Below are 16,043 nucleotides of genomic sequence, written 5' to 3' on the forward strand. Positions count from 1 at the left end.
CGGTTGATTCGATGGAGAGGCATATCGCTAAAACCGTTGTATGAGCGAAAGCAGCACCGTATCAATGGGCGCTAGCCATAATTGGAAAATGTCGTAGGTGCGGGTGGTGGTCAAATGAAGCATTCTAGGCGAAGTATTACTGTATTATCTAAATACACCGAGATATATTCTAATGTTTACTAATATAAAAGTTGTTGCATTAAAAAAATATAAGGATTTCTGTATGGTAAAACAACCATGTAATATCTGACACGTTAACTGTTATTACTGTTTTTCTCTTATTCAAATAAATATTTCGCTTTCTTCTGCAGTTGCGCTTCCTCCCTATGTTGCAGTTCACTCTGACAGTGGTATATTTAAAGAATCACTAGGGAGGAAAACCTAGAACGCATACAAAAGAAATATAGAGTAAAAAAATCCGCTAACTCCTTTTATTTCCTTGTAGGGAATAGCAAGACCGTTTTAGCCCTATTTGACATTTGGAGATAGAGATACGGAAGTTCAGTCTCCACCGGTAGCTAATCAGAAACAGCTGGCCCGAAACTATCATTAATTTTAAGTGGCATCCAGTGAATAGACGACAAACAAGTGCCGTCATCTGGCAGTTCATTACACTCAGACAAAATGTTATTATCTGAAATAGTGTGGATATTACGATCGATTTTGTTGTGAAAGGACCCAAAACTCGAGTTTCAGGGAGAAAAATCCTGTTTTCCAGGGGTCAACTAGCTCGAGGGGCGGTCGAAGAAAGACCTAGAAAACGTTCCGCTAGTCGGCGACTAGAATTAAACTTGGGTCTTTGTCCTGGCGGTCTAATGCTGTGGATGCAAAAGCCCCTTCCATTGAGCTACACAGGCCTTCAAATATCGAATAAATAGCAACAAAAATGGGGTTAATTTATTAAGAATAAAATAAATTTTCTTAAAGTGCGGAAATGGGTATGCATGCAATACAAATATTTGAAGGGGGGTGCATTATTGGTATTTTTAGATCATTTGTGCCATCCTTCCAATCACTATCCTGGGATTCTCTATGGTTCCCCTATCTTCAGCGAAAGGAACGTGCATTTCTTAAAATATTAGAACGTGCATTTCTCAAATAATAGAAAATAAAGATTTACTTGGGTAAATATGAAGCATACACTTTTAAAAATGGAACTATATTTTTTTTCTCCCAGCACGTTTTGCATATGTGCAAAACATATGCTTCACTAAGTATTGTTCAAATAAAATATTATAAAATATTAACCGATTTGAATATACCAAACTATCGTTTACAATCCATTCAAGAAATATGTACAGGAAATAGAATAGCAGTTAAATCAGAACACATCTCAGAATGGAAAGATATATATATATATATATATATATATATATTGTAAAAATAGAGTTGAACGACTTAAAACGAGAGTTAAGTAAAAAAAGATTTAATAGTAAAACACGACTAGTTTCGGCTTATAACAGCCGAAATAGTGACATAAAAAAAAAAAAAAAACACTAAACACTGAAGCTTAAAGAAATTATGAACCTCTATACATAATTAGGATGAAAACGTTGTAGTATTTAAAGCTGTTCTTTCGTTTGTTGCATTGTTGGGAGAGTGCGTGCTTACAGCATCACGTGAACGCCAGTACCTGATTACTGCTAAATGGCTATCTGGGAGGTTGTAGCTTAAGTTATTATTTAGATGTTAAGGGTTGAGGATGATTTCCCTAGATTCTACGATTTTTCTCTCCATTTCATCATGGCAACGAAAAATATTGGTAGATCTGTCCCAGCGGACTGTATATATTTATGTATATTTATGTATATAAAAAAATTATATATATATATATATTTATGTGTGTGTGTGTATATATATATATATATATATATATATATATATATATATATATGTATAATTATAATAATTATAACAGCATAAACAGTATAACCCATTTGGTATACAAATAATCCTACAAATGAAGATAGATACACTACTATTTGCAGCCTTATAATTTATGAGGCATTATAATGAGAAAACCCAATAAAAAGTAAAAGAGTGATAGATAATAAAATATTAGAACAAGTAAATGCTTTTAAATATACTTGGGGTGTGATTTCTCATATGGAGAAGAAAAAGGCATTGACACTAAAATATCAAACTATCTCTCTCTCTCTCTCTCTATTTATCTATCCATAGGTTTGCGAACGTCTGTGTGTAGAAGTCAAGAAAAATATAAATAGAATGATAAGCCCATGTCACAAATACTCATAATTCAAAGAAACGTTAAAAATACACACGCACGCACGCACGCACGCACGCACGCACACACACACACACACACACACACACACACACACACACACACACACACACACACACACACACACACACACACACACACACACACACACACACACACACACACACACACACACACACACACACACCTCGAATTCAACAGTTTACAACGAATGCCTAAAAAGAGGGCGATTTCCTCCACATGGAAACGCTCTAAAATTATACCCATAATCAAACCAGGAAAACAAACATCCGATGAAATTAGCAAATACAGCACAATCAGTCTCATACACGGTTGGTGGTAAGGTACTAGAAAAACTTCTGATAAACTGAATAATGCACTTTGTCTACTCAAGAAACCTATTAAGCAGCAATCAATATGCATTTAGACTTCAGTCAAGCACAGTAGACGCATTTAAGGGGGTTAAAGAGTTCACAGAAGACAATCTACAGCCAAAAAAAAAAAAAAGACGTACTACTAATTTCACTCGAAGTACAAGGAGCCGTCGATGCTGCGTGGTGGCCAGCCATAATCAATCAATTAAGAGATTAAAAACTTCCAAAAATCTGCTCTACCTTACAAAAAATTATTTTAGACAAAACAGCAACCATGACATTAAAAACCGCAAGTGTAACGAAAGAAGTCAAACGAGGCTGTCAGTAAGGTTCCTACTGTGGACAAGGTTTCTGGAACATCCAGTTCGACTCGCTATTAAGACTTCCTTTCACTACCGAAACAAAAGTCATAGCTTTGGTCCATGATTCGGGGATGCGACGGTTTACAGTTAGAAGTAATGGCCAACGAAGAACTCTTTAAAATGCAGAGCGGGCATGCGAGAAGAAAGTTACCTTCAATAGCAACAAGTCTAAAGTGCTCCACATCTCAAGTAAAACATCAAAACAACTTGTAGCATTCTTTCTAAACGGGGAAGTTCTCGAGGTAGCCAGGCAGCTAAAGTACCTAGGATTAAAAAAGATGAAAAATTTACCTTCAACAAACAAATTTCATATGTTGCTGAAAAAAGCAAAGTCGGCAAGGGGATTAGGCCAACAAGCGCTGAAAACAATATATACCACTGATATCTTATGCTGCACCTGCCTGGAAACAAGCACTAAAATCAAAGAAAAACCGACAAAAACTAAACAGAGGTCAACGCCTTATAGCCATACGTATAATTAAAGGATACAGGACAATATCTTTTGAGGCAGCTTGCGTTATTGCTGGTGTAATACCGATCTGCCTGAAAATGCAAGAATTCTCTCTTATATATGAAGTCACTTCCGGAAGATATAACGAAAATTCCAGCATCGATCCAAATTGCTACGAACATCCGCTTCACTACAGTATGTAGCCTCACCCAGCAAAGAGCACATATATTAAGGAGAGAGAAAGCTAGGAAAGTGACGATTTCCATATATACACTATTCCTTTATCTATATATACACTGAGCAAAACCGAAGGGACGTCAGTTGTTCTTTCATTGCATACAATAGACAGTCAAATATACAAGAACGCTGCTCTAGACTGCATTCACTCTGTTCCAACAACCAAGGCAGAACAACCTGCTATAGTTCATTCACTTACGTATCTCCGGGAATTATAACTCAACACCTCTCATGAAAAGACAGCAACAATTTACAGAAGCACTATAGATGGAATAAAAATTCCATCAGAAACACTATAGATGGAACAAAAATTCCAGAACAACCATATAGCGTTAATAGAACAGACAAGAAATTTGGTCTGGAATTTCACTCTAGAGCAGGGGATGGGGAAACGTCTGGCCCGCGAAATCATTTGGTCTGGCCCTGCCAAGGCAACCGCAGTCGGGATTCGAAATTCAATAAATCTAGGAACTTTTTTCATAGCAACATAAATTTATATTAAGTGAATCATAATAATGACGTAAATTTTGAGGGACAAGCAAGGAACGTCCATTATGGGATAGACAGAACACATAAAAATACATGACGGAACAGACACCAGATACCTCGAGAGGCGATGTCGCGTCGCTGGCGACACACACTGGACAGTTATTAAAACTTAAGTGGTGTGACATCCTACAAATGGCGACCACAAAGAAAAGTTGATGCAGAGTGTCGATCTTTCCAAGAGAAATGGACAAAAGCAAACCTGTGTGCCTAGTTTGTGGCGGTGCGTTAGCAGTAATGAAAAAAGCCAATCTGGAGCGTCATTACAGCTCAAAACATGTTAAACTCAATGCACCGAGAGGCCAAATGCGTCTATATAAAATCAATGCTCTTTAGTGGAGTTTGGAATCACAACAAGTCACTACGCTTCGTTGTGACAGAGACAACGTTATTCAGACGAGTTATGTAGTGAGCGAGCTAATCGTAAAGAAGCTGAGGGCTCATATAGAGGGGGAGAGTTGGTGAAATAGTGCATGGTGGCTGTTGCGGAGTTGTTAGCACGAGACAAAGTAAAATTGTTTCAGAGTGTTAGTTTGTCTCAGCGAACCATCTCAGATCGGATTACTGATTTAGCACAAGATACTAAAAAAACATTGAAGGATTCTGCAGGAGATTTCCAATTTTTCTCTATATGCTTATGACGAGGCAAATACTGCTCAACTGGCCGTTTTTGTTCGTGGGATAACTGCAAAGTTTGACACGCGAGAGGAATTGTTGTCACTGGAAGCAATGCATGGCACTACAAGAGGTGAGGACTTGTTTGAGAGACTTGTTTTATCAATGAAAAAACTAACATTTGAAAAGTTAAGTGGCCTTACTTCAGATGGAGCTCCAGCCATGGTTGGCTCGCAAAAAGGGTTAATTGCATAATTGCATTTGTCAAGAAAGAACTGAATCGTCTCAGTCTTGATCTAAGTGATTTAATTATACGCCACTGCATCATACACCAAGAAAGTCTCTGTGCACAGTCACAGAGACTTTTGTCAAAAGCAGAAGGTTTAACAGCTGCTAGTTTAAGGATTTACTGAATGATCTTCAGTCTGAGTACGGTGATCTTGTTTATCACTGTGAAGTGCGGTGGCTGAGTCACTGGAAATGCTCATGAGGTTTTACGAATTGCGGGATGAAGTCAAACAGTTCATGGAGATGAAGGGAAAACCTCTCAGGGAACTCAATGATAGCAAGTGGCTGTGTGATCTAGGTTTCATGGTGGACATTAATAAGTACCTCTCGGAGCTGAACGTCAAGCTACAGGGCCCTAGCCAGCTACTTAGCTCTGGCTTTCAAACGTGAAATCATTTGAAGTTAAATTAAGGCTGCGGATAGTGCAACTCGAAAGGAATAACAGTGCATTTCCCCACTCTGGAGGAGAAAAGCCTTCTATGACACTTGAATATGTTGGCGAATGTGCGAAACTAACTGAGGCATTTAATGAAAGATTCAAGGACGTGAAAAGTAAACAAATGGAATTGAACGTCTTTGCTGCACCGTTCAGTGTGAAACCAACAGATGTGCCTGATAACCGACAACACGAAATCTTTCAGCTGCAAAGCGATGATGAGTTGAAAGCTGGGTAAAACAACCTCCCACTTCTTGAGTTCTATAAGCGTTACATAAGCAATGATGAATTTCCCACTTTGAGGAGACATGCATCTGTGTTGGGAAAAACTTTCTGCTGTGAGCAGTTATTTTCAAAACATTAACATAGCAAAGCGTCGACTGCGCTCTCGACTGACCGACGCAAACGTGGAAAAGTAGTTGCGAGTGGCAACATCATCAATATCAGCTAACATCACATGACTCACCAAAGAGAAGCAGCACAGCCATCACAGTAGAGGTGAGTTAATTAAATGTTTGACCAAATATAACAGACTAATTTTTAAATTGATAATTTTGTATGGCCCGCGAATGATGCTATAAATATCCAAATGGCCATTGGCAGACAAAAGGTTCCCGAAACCTGCTCTATAGGGATGGGAAATCAAATTCTGTTGGGTAAACGCGCATACTGGGAACGAGAGAGCGGATCATTTGGCAAAAGAAGCGGCTAAAAATGAATTGCCAAAAAGATTAATATCGTGGGAGGAAGAAGGGAAAACATCAAAAATCGGATCAACAACACAAGTATTCCTGCCAAGTATCAGAAGCAGACTCTGACTGAAAAATCACGCCAACTCTCCAGGTTTAAACACACTACTAACGGAGCATGGAAAACTGACACACTACCTACACAGATTCTATATATTGGAATCCCCATCATTTGTTTTCCTCATCTTCAACAGACTGTCGATCACATATGACGGCGGCCTGAAAAGTTCTCGGTCTAACAAAGAAAAAAAAAAAAAAACGCTGACCAGCGAGGAGGTGTTTAAGTTTTGGGAAGAGATAGAAGTCAGAGGGAGCCAAATCTCGAGAATAGGATGGATGTTCCAACAATTCATAGTGCAGATCCCTTAATTTTCCCATTGCCAAAACACCTTTGTGGGGAGATGCATTGTCCTGATGAAAGATGATTTTTTTCCCCTGCAAACCGGGTCTTTTCTCACAATTTTTTTTCGTCTAGTCTTTGGCGCTGAACAACTGGCTTCTGTTGTTCAGCGCCAAAAAAGACAAAGTTTGACTGCTGTTTGGATTCTGGTGTGTAATTGTGAATCCAAGTCTCATCCACAGTAATAAATCGACGCTCAAAATCTGTTTTATTATTGTTAAAATGCTCCAAGCACTGTTCAGAGATTTTTTATGCGGCACCCATCTTGCGTAAAGCTTGTTCATTTGCAATTCATACAAAATATATCCTAAACGGTCTTTTGAAATGCCTATAGTGTCAGCAATTTCATGCACTTTGACTCGCCGGTTATCCAATACCATATCGTGCACTTGATCAATGATTTCTGTGTTGTTACCCTTTCTGGGCATCCTTCGCGTGGATCATCTTCAAGGCTGGTACAGCCACGTTTAAAGTCGGCAGCTCATTTCTTAATTGCCGAAATCCAAGGAGAAGAGTGTCCAGAAACTTTTATGAACTTCGAATGAATTTCTTTTTGTGTTAAACCTTCTTTTACAAAGAATTTTATAACCGCACGGCACTCAATTTTATCCATTTCAAGGGTTACAGACAACAGCTGTATAAAACAAACTACTTCATAGAATGACTTGCAATTTCACACGGATGCTTATGACAGAAGTATCAACTTAAAAAAATCAACTAACGCCTTTTATTCCCTAATAGGGAGTAGGCGAGGCCCTATCTAGCTTTTGGAGACTGAGTGGGCAGTTCAATCTCCACCGGTAGCCAATCAGAGATAGCTTGCCCATGTCTATCACTAATTATAGCAGCCGCCGATGAAGAGGCTGGAAAACAAGCAAGATGTGTCACTGTTTGAAATAATGTGGGTACTACGTCGATTTTCTTGAGTTTACGGGATGAAAAAACCGAGTTTCCGGGAACGTTTCACTGGTTTTATATAACTTAATTACAGAAGTTTCATTCTTGTAAATATGTTTTAGTGTTTCAATATATGGTTTCTCAGTTCCCTGAGTTTCAAGTGCTTTTAGTGTTGCAATGTTTTAACTGAATCAAATGCTTTTTCATAGTCTATATAGGCCAGACATAAGGGTTTATTGTATTCAATTGATTTTTCAATGAGCTGTCTTAACGTGTGAATATGGTCCAAAGTATTGTAATTCTTCCTAAATCCAGCTTCTTCATAGGATTGCATTCCCTCAAGTTTAGATTTTATTCTATTATTTATAATTTTTGTGAAAACTTTATATATGGTGGGGAGTAGGCTTATAGGTCTGTAGTTTTTAATTTCTTCCTTATTGCCCTCTTTAAAAATTAATATTAGAAGTGAACTGTTCCAATTTTTCGGAATTTTTCTCTGTTTTAGGCATTTATTGAAGAGTTTACTCAACTCTTTGATGACAGGGCTTTCTCCCAGTTTTAAGAAGTCTACCATAATTCCATCTTCTCCAGGGGCCTTTCCATTCTTCATTTCCTGCAGTGCCATTTCACTTCACCTTGCAAGATCTCAGGGGCATCATGTTCTTCCTCACTTGAGTAATCCATAGATGATTCTTGGATGTCCCGGTCTTTTCTTCATAGAGTTCAGTATAAAATTCCTGAATTCTTTTGATTATTGCATCTCTATTTTTTATCAGTTCACCATTTTTTCCTCTTACAGCAGCTATTTCCTTTGTTCCAGCTGATAATGTTCGTCTTAGGACCTTAATATTACTATTGTTTTCTATTTTTTTCAATTTTCCTAGTATTATACGATCTAAGTTTATGTTTCATCCTTTAGTATAGTTTTACAAATTTCCGTATATTCTATTTTATTGGTGTCATTCAAATCTCTTTTCATATCTCTTCTTTTCTTCATCAGATCTAAGGTTTCCTGTCTTAGTTTTTCCTCTCCTTGGTGAATTTTTTTACACCTCCTATTTCTAGTGCACAATTCAAGATAAATTTTGTTAATATTTCATTAGCATAATCGATGGTAGTAGTTGTGTTTAACTTTTTTAGTTCATTTTTGAGTGATTCTCAATAACAGCTTTTATTGTGGTAGAGGTATTGTAGATTCACTAAATTGGACTTTTTTCTTATGAGCTTATTCCGTTCCCATTTTTTATTAATCCATATTTTTGCCCTTACTAGTCTGTGCTCACTTCCTGTGTTAAAGTTATTAAGCACTTCAGTATTATTTATTATATATCTTCTGTTGGAGAGAATGCAGTCTATTTCATTGTAAGTTTGTCCATTTGGGCCTCTCCAAGTCCATTTTCGGTTGATTTTCTTCTTGAAAATGCTGTTCATAATAAAGAGGTTATTTTCTTCTGCAAATTCAATAAGTCTTTCTCCTCTTTCATTCCTCTGTCCAAATCCAAATTTACTGATGGAGTTCAGATTATAAAATTATGTAGAATTCTTTAGAATTATTTAATGTTGATTCTAATGTTTCATAGAAATCTTCTATCTCTTCATCTGGATGGTCCATAGTTGGGAACATATACTTGTATAATTTTCAGTTGGTATCTTTTATTTATGAAAAGACTTAGTTCAGCTATTCTTGATGTTATTTTATTTACAAACAGGACATTGTCATTGATTGTTTAATTTATTAGGAATCCTACACCAGCAGTTGAGTTTTTGTCATATTCACAGTGGTAGAGTAGATGTCCATCTTTTAATCGCATCCATCTTTTAATCGCATAATTATCAACATTGGTGCTTGATATCTAATCATCTCATGATAAATAATTTATTATGGCCGAGGGTCTAGGTCGAAAAATATGCTACAGTCTCCACTAGCTAGAATGAGTCCACGTACAGTGCAATGATAGAAGGATATTAGTAGCAACATATAACTGCAGATCTCTGAAAGGCCCACAACGTCCCATTTTATATTTTCCAATTCCTTCATCAGTTGTTCCAATCTATCATCATCCCGTAGAGATCTGCAGTTATATGTTGCTACTAATATCCTTCTATCATTGCACTGTACGTGGACTCATTCTAGCTAGTGGAGACTGTAGCATATTTTTCGACCTAGACCTTCGGCCATAATAAATTATTTATCATGAGATGATTAGATATCAAGCACCAATGTTGATAATTATCGACGATACTGATATTGAAGACATATGACCGGGTTCCACGGGATAAGCTTTGGCAAGTAGTACAGTAGTATGGAGTGGATGGCGAACTATTAGCTGCCATCAAGGCCCAGAGTTTTGTGTCAGGGTAAACAGAACAAATTCCGTACCTTTCACAGTCTCCGTTGGCCTCCGCCAAGGGTGTGTTCTGTCACCCCTCCTTTTCATAATATTTATGGACTGGATTGATAGGTACAGACGAGGCACCGAGTGCGTCAGAATTGGAAGATGTAGCATTGGACGTCTGCTTTTTGCAGATGACCTAGTTCTGCTTAGCTCTTCCACAGATGACCTCCAGCGGACCCTGGATAGGTTTGTAGCTGTTTGTGCAGATGCCGGAATGAAGATCAGTGTGGCCAAAACTGAAACAATTGTGGTCTCAAGACAACCATCCCAGTGCACTCTAAATGTAAGTGGAGTCCCAATGAGGCAGGTGGAGAAGTTTAAATACCTTGGATCCATATTCACGAATGATGGAAAATGGAACATAGAGCTAGATACTCGAATTGGCTTAGTAAGCTCAATATTGCGGGAGCTTGGCCGTTCGGTAGTATTGAAGCGGGAGTTAAGCCAGAAGGCAAAGCTGGCTGTCTTCAATACAGTCTATGTCCCCATCCTCACCTATGGTCATGAGAGTTCGGTAATGACCGAAAGAATGCGGACACGAATACAAGCGGTTGAAATGAGATTCCTTCGAGGGGTTATGGGGTGACAAGACTCGATAGAGTCAGAAGCTCTGCAATTCGGGAAACCCTCAATACGCAACCGCTGCTTCTCCGTGTTGAGAGATCACAGTTACGTTGGTACGGGCACCTGGTCAGAATGCCACAAGAGAGGCTCCCTCAGCAAGCCCACTTTGCCAAGCCAGAGGCCACGTGGAAGGCCAAGGACTCGCTGGATAGATTATATCCGAAACCTTGGGTGGACACGTTTGGGAATCCCACCAGAACACCTGAGCTTGGTGGCAGAGGATCGTGACCATTGGAAGTTCCTCTTGCAGCTATTCCCCCCACAACCCAATTAGGAAAGGTGGGCTTTGAAGATGTATGTCTGTATGTATGTATGTACTGATATTGAAAACAATTATTATTATGTGGTTAAAAGCCAAAATCAGTACAACAATGAGGAAAGCGAAGAAGTGATAAATGTGCATAGACGTATGAAATAGCAAGATTATAATGCAACAAAACGAGATAAAATAGATTAAGAACCGAAAAAACAAAACTTGAATTAAAAAAAAAACAAGCCTGCAGTATTAATAACAGTGAGCTGGCCATTTGATAAAGTCGTAATTAGATTATAGGAAGTGAAACTATATATCATGAGATGATTAGATATCAAGCACCAATGTTGATAATTATAATTATAATTATCTACGATACTGATATTGAAAACAATTATTATTATGTGGTTACAAGCCAAAATTAGTACAATGAGGAAAGCGAAGAAGCGATAAATGTGCATAGACGTATGAAATAGCAAGATTATAATGCAACAAAACGAGATAAAATAGATTAGGAATTGAAAAAAAAATAGAATAAAAAAACAAGCCTGCAGTATTAATAACAGTGAGCTGGCCATTTGATAAAGTCCTCATTAGATTATAGGAAGTGAAACTATTTATCATGAGATGATTAGATATCAAGCACCAATGTTGATAAAAAGATGATTAGATATTAAAATATTTTTAGAAATTCCAATTTTTGATAACTAAATGTGGTTTATTATGCTTGAAATCTGCATTTCATTTAAATTTTTAAAATTAAAAACTAGTTAAAAAGGAACAGTGAAAACGTCCCCATCTCATGGCGTTAAAGTTAAATCATTAAAACAAGTTGTAATTAGTACACTAAGTAATACCAAGCTGGCAAAATATGTACCAAAGCTAAGTATTTTTGTAAGCGTGATGAGTCATTTCGTACTAAAAGATTTTAAAAATACCAAGTGGATCGCTCCTTCGCTTTGAATATGCCAAGCATATGACCACATGTTCATTTGGAGTCAACTCGTCAGCTCTGAGTTCATCCAGTATGCTCAAGAATGACAAAATTCCACAATATATCCATAGCGAAATTATACAAAAACATCTCAAAAATATAATAATAATAATATTCGTATGGGTTCCCCCCATTTCTCCCCCTTCCCTTTAGGGGGGGGAACCCTCCTGATGAGGGATTAACTTTACTAGCGATTTTTCATCAAGCAAAACATGTAGTCCAGCTAAAGCACTCTCACACGCACACGGTCGCGTGATTAATGTATTATATACACTGGTATTCAGGGGCGGGTCGTGAATAGGCACTATGGAACTGCAGCATTACCAATTTTTCTTGATATATAAATATATTTATTAATTTTGTTTGTAATATTTAATTTTATCATCAAAAATCCTATACAATTCTCTTATAGATATTTTGCTTTTAATAAAAATCCATCTTGTAGCACTTAGGAGGGAGAAGGACACTAGTAGCACTGTATTTACCACAGTTTACGCGCGCAAGCATATGCACGTCATAGTGAGATGCGAGCTATTAGCGTAATGCGGCATTGTCCGTCGCGTAGTTCCACTGTTGTTTATATGCAGTTTGCGCCAGTAGTAGAGTGTTCGTAGTGCTTATCGTGTTTACTCCGTCTCTCAGAGGCGAATGCTGGTCTTGAAATTCACGCTTGCTCTTGTTATCATTCAGGAAGTGAGAGGCGTGATTGAAGTCTGATTAGAGGAATAATGAATTGCTGACCATTTAAAACTATATATTTAGAAATTTATGTACATTTAATCATACAAATACAACATTTATTTTACAAATGATATTTGTAAAACAAATGTTACTTTACTCAGGCAATACGCACACTTGTAAAGGCTGGCTAGAGCTAGTTTAACTGCGTATGGCCTGTGTTTAAGACGACGTGAAGCGAGCGGAAATGGCTATGCGCGCGCATGAAATCACAGTGCTGTAGCGAGGACCTGAACGCTCCGACAACCGAGCAAGCCAAGGTAGCTTTGACTAGACGAGCTAGCATCGGCCTTCGATACACAACGCAAGCTCAATTATTGCCGCGCAAGCTTACGACGTCTTCTGTCTACAAAAATAAAAGCCTAAGTGGAATGCTTATAAATGCATGCATTTATTAACAAATAAATATTACTTCTTTCTCAATTAATGAGCTTGCGCAGCAAGCATAGAGAATTCGTCCCTGCCGTCTCTTTAAATATTTGGACATTACAATTAAAGGATTTAATTGTAATGTCCAAAAATTGTAAATTCATTCCTTTAATTACAACTAAAGGAATGGATTTTATTTTTAAGTAATTTTGAATTATACCAAACTATAATTTTATCGATAATAAACAATATTTTTTCATGTGTATTTTTTTTAAAATTTTTATCATAATTTTGATATTTTATCCAAACACATATACACTGTACTTACAGTGTGTATGTATATTTCGAAAGTTGCAGCACCCCCACGATTTCAAGTCACGAGCTGCCACTGCTGGCATTATAACCTTAGTTGCTTCGACGTGAATCCAATCAACCCAAACCTTATAATCCCACATAATGTTTTATTAATTTAAGTTTAATTAATTTAAATTAATTTATATATACATTTTAAAAATGTATAGAAAATATTTGCACTGATCTTTCTTACCGTATGAGACCTTCTTAGATCGTGAAATGAGACAATATCCTATGTTCTTCATTCTCTTCTTGGCAGCAGGATTCTTCCTTCTAACGGACTGAGCAAACTCACTGAATTAAACCAACCTCGATGAACAGCTCTTTTAAGTTAAATAGATCGGATGATTGATTTTGAAACTACCACTCCTACGTGCTTGCCTCCATCTCTTTAAGCGTTGCTACATTTTAAGCATCTTCTTATGAGGATAGGGGAATTCCTTTTACAGTGCTGTTTTTTTTTCCCTTCTTTTTTCTAAGTGCGTAAGTTCATAATTCTATAGCATAACGTATCGGCGAAGGAGTTAAATAATCTGCAACCCCCCGGAACTGTTTCAGCCACTTGAGGCTTCCATTAAGTCAAGGTGAGGGTTTTATACTAGGGTCGAAATTCATCTGCCACCAAAAGACGTTTACAAGCATCCTTGCCAATGGAGTGTTTATAAATACCGCAGGCTCGAAACCCACGGCGTACAGGTTGTAGAATACTGAGGCTGTCATCTTGAACAACTAGACCATAACGTTAATGGATACTATTATGTAATTATCAACAACTTGACAATTATTATTATTAACAACAACTAATTTTTTTTAGCTTCTATCGGTGTTCCGATCTATCAGGTGCCATGTTAACAGAGCTGCACTAGCTGGATCAATTTTAATGAAATATGAAATCTTTACTAGCATTTGGAAAGTAAATTTTAGTATACCGTAAAAAGTTCAGTTGATTTGCAATATGGCAATTGATAGCAGTGTTTGCTTATAATGAATCGCTAGTTTTACACGAAAAGTAATTAATTTAAATTTAAATTAATATAAATTAATAATATAAATAATTAATTTAAATAAATTCTTTAATTTAAATTAATATAAATTAATAATACAAATAATTAATTTAAATAAATTCTTTAATTTAAATTAATATAAATTAATAATACAAATAATTAATTTAAATAAATTCTTTAATTTAAATTAATATAAATTAATAATACAAATAATTAATTTAAATAAATTCTTTAATTTAAATTAATATAAATTAATAATACAAATAATTAATTTAAATAAATTCTTTAATTTAAATTAAAATAAATTAATTTAAATTAAAGAATTACATATTGTTTATTCTAGTTTTAATTATTATAAACGCGCTAACGAAGTCGTCTGAGGTTTCATTGAAGGGATAGGTTACCAAAATGTTTGTTTCTTTGGTTGTGAAAATAAGATAGAAAGATTGTATTTAACTGATGTCACTCTAAGCACTGCTTTTAACATAAAGAAATTAATTAATAAATTAACATGTCTTGCAAGTATTTCCTGGAGTAATGTAGTTTACATAGGAATATGAGGACACTTGCGTTAAGTATCTTAAAGAATAATAAAAACTAAGTTAAAAATTCCATAAAAAGTATCATTTTCGATTAAATAAAGAAATAAAATAAAAAATCATTCTTACCATAGATATTTTCATTTTCAGTCATTTTCTTCGCAAGGATCACCATCATGAAAATAACAACTATAATTCTGATTCCATAAACCTAAACCAACCAGTAAAGATATCAACTCTTTAAAAATAGTAATAATCCGACAGAAAGACACTCTACGACCTACATCAACATTCCTTTAATACCTTAACTGTGATATGAGAGCTTATCATTGGTTAAATTGCACAGACATTTCGATAAGGTAACCCTAATCATACTAACTAACAAGTGTGACATGCTTTTGCTTATACAAAGGGAGAAACCACACTCAAAGAGGGGAGTGACACTGTCATGACGCGAGCAGTGATGATTTCTCATTAAATCCCATATATGTGTGGGAGTTAGTAGCACTTCGTCACGTTTCCTGACTTTTGCTAAATGTACAGAGTTTACCAATATCAAATTTCAATTATACCGATGCCACAGCGAATTTAGATATTCTGGTGCATGTGGTGTGTCTGTTAGTTATGCAAGCACACGGTTATTAGCGTCAAAGTATTCCTGTCTAGGACAATTTAGTTAAGGGTTTTTCCTTTACGCATCACCTTCTGTACAAGAACTAGGTTCAGATCCCGTCTGTCACGCAAATATTATAATTAGCTGGCCTTAAGACAGGAGACGTTGAATTTCCACGAATTTTATTTCCCACAAACAAGCAAACCGCTCTGAAAACACCACAGCCGAACAAACAGAAATACATTTCAGCCAGTTATAATTCGGTTGTAATAAAAATTGCGATCGTACTGCAAACGAAAATGGCAAACGGGATTTAGCATCCCGTTTGCCATTTTCGCTTGCTGTCTTTCTGTTAGTATTTTGTGTGCCAGTGAACGTCAGTCTATAAAAATATGAAGACTGATGCTGACCTATGTGCAAGTGCACCCAACCAGACAATGAATATGACTCCTCTCTCTCTTTCTCTCTCTCTCTCGCATACATACGACGCCTTCTAATATATCTTAAGTGATTAAACCTATAAGCGACACTGTTATGGCAGCGTCAAGAGTTGTGGTTG

At 36.5% G+C, this 16,043-nt stretch overlaps 1 protein-coding gene across 3 annotated transcripts in view; it reads right to left on the reverse strand.

Moving 5' to 3' along the window:
* The window catches only part of LOC150096516 (polyamine-transporting ATPase 13A3-like), a 751,182-nt gene extending 736,007 nt beyond the window's left edge, over positions 1-15,175 (reverse strand). For 2 of the 3 annotated variants that reach the window (XM_090407885.1, XM_090407886.1), the window contains exon 1: positions 15,001-15,175. In XM_090407885.1, coding sequence (XP_090264011.1) covers positions 15,001-15,049 — 49 coding nt within the window. In that variant the 5' untranslated portion in view covers positions 15,050-15,175. Of the gene's footprint in view, positions 1-13,521; positions 13,539-15,000 lie in introns of those variants that run through there. The other variant, XM_090407887.1, reaches the window with a different exon arrangement.
* Between the last annotated feature and the right edge of the window lie 868 nt (positions 15,176-16,043).

This window comes from Typopeltis vanoorti, chromosome 18, assembly GCF_054136105.1.
Source record: "Typopeltis vanoorti isolate ZY-2024b chromosome 18, IOZ_Tvanoo_1.0, whole genome shotgun sequence".
Classification (NCBI taxonomy): Eukaryota; Metazoa; Arthropoda; class Arachnida; order Uropygi; family Thelyphonidae; genus Typopeltis; species Typopeltis vanoorti.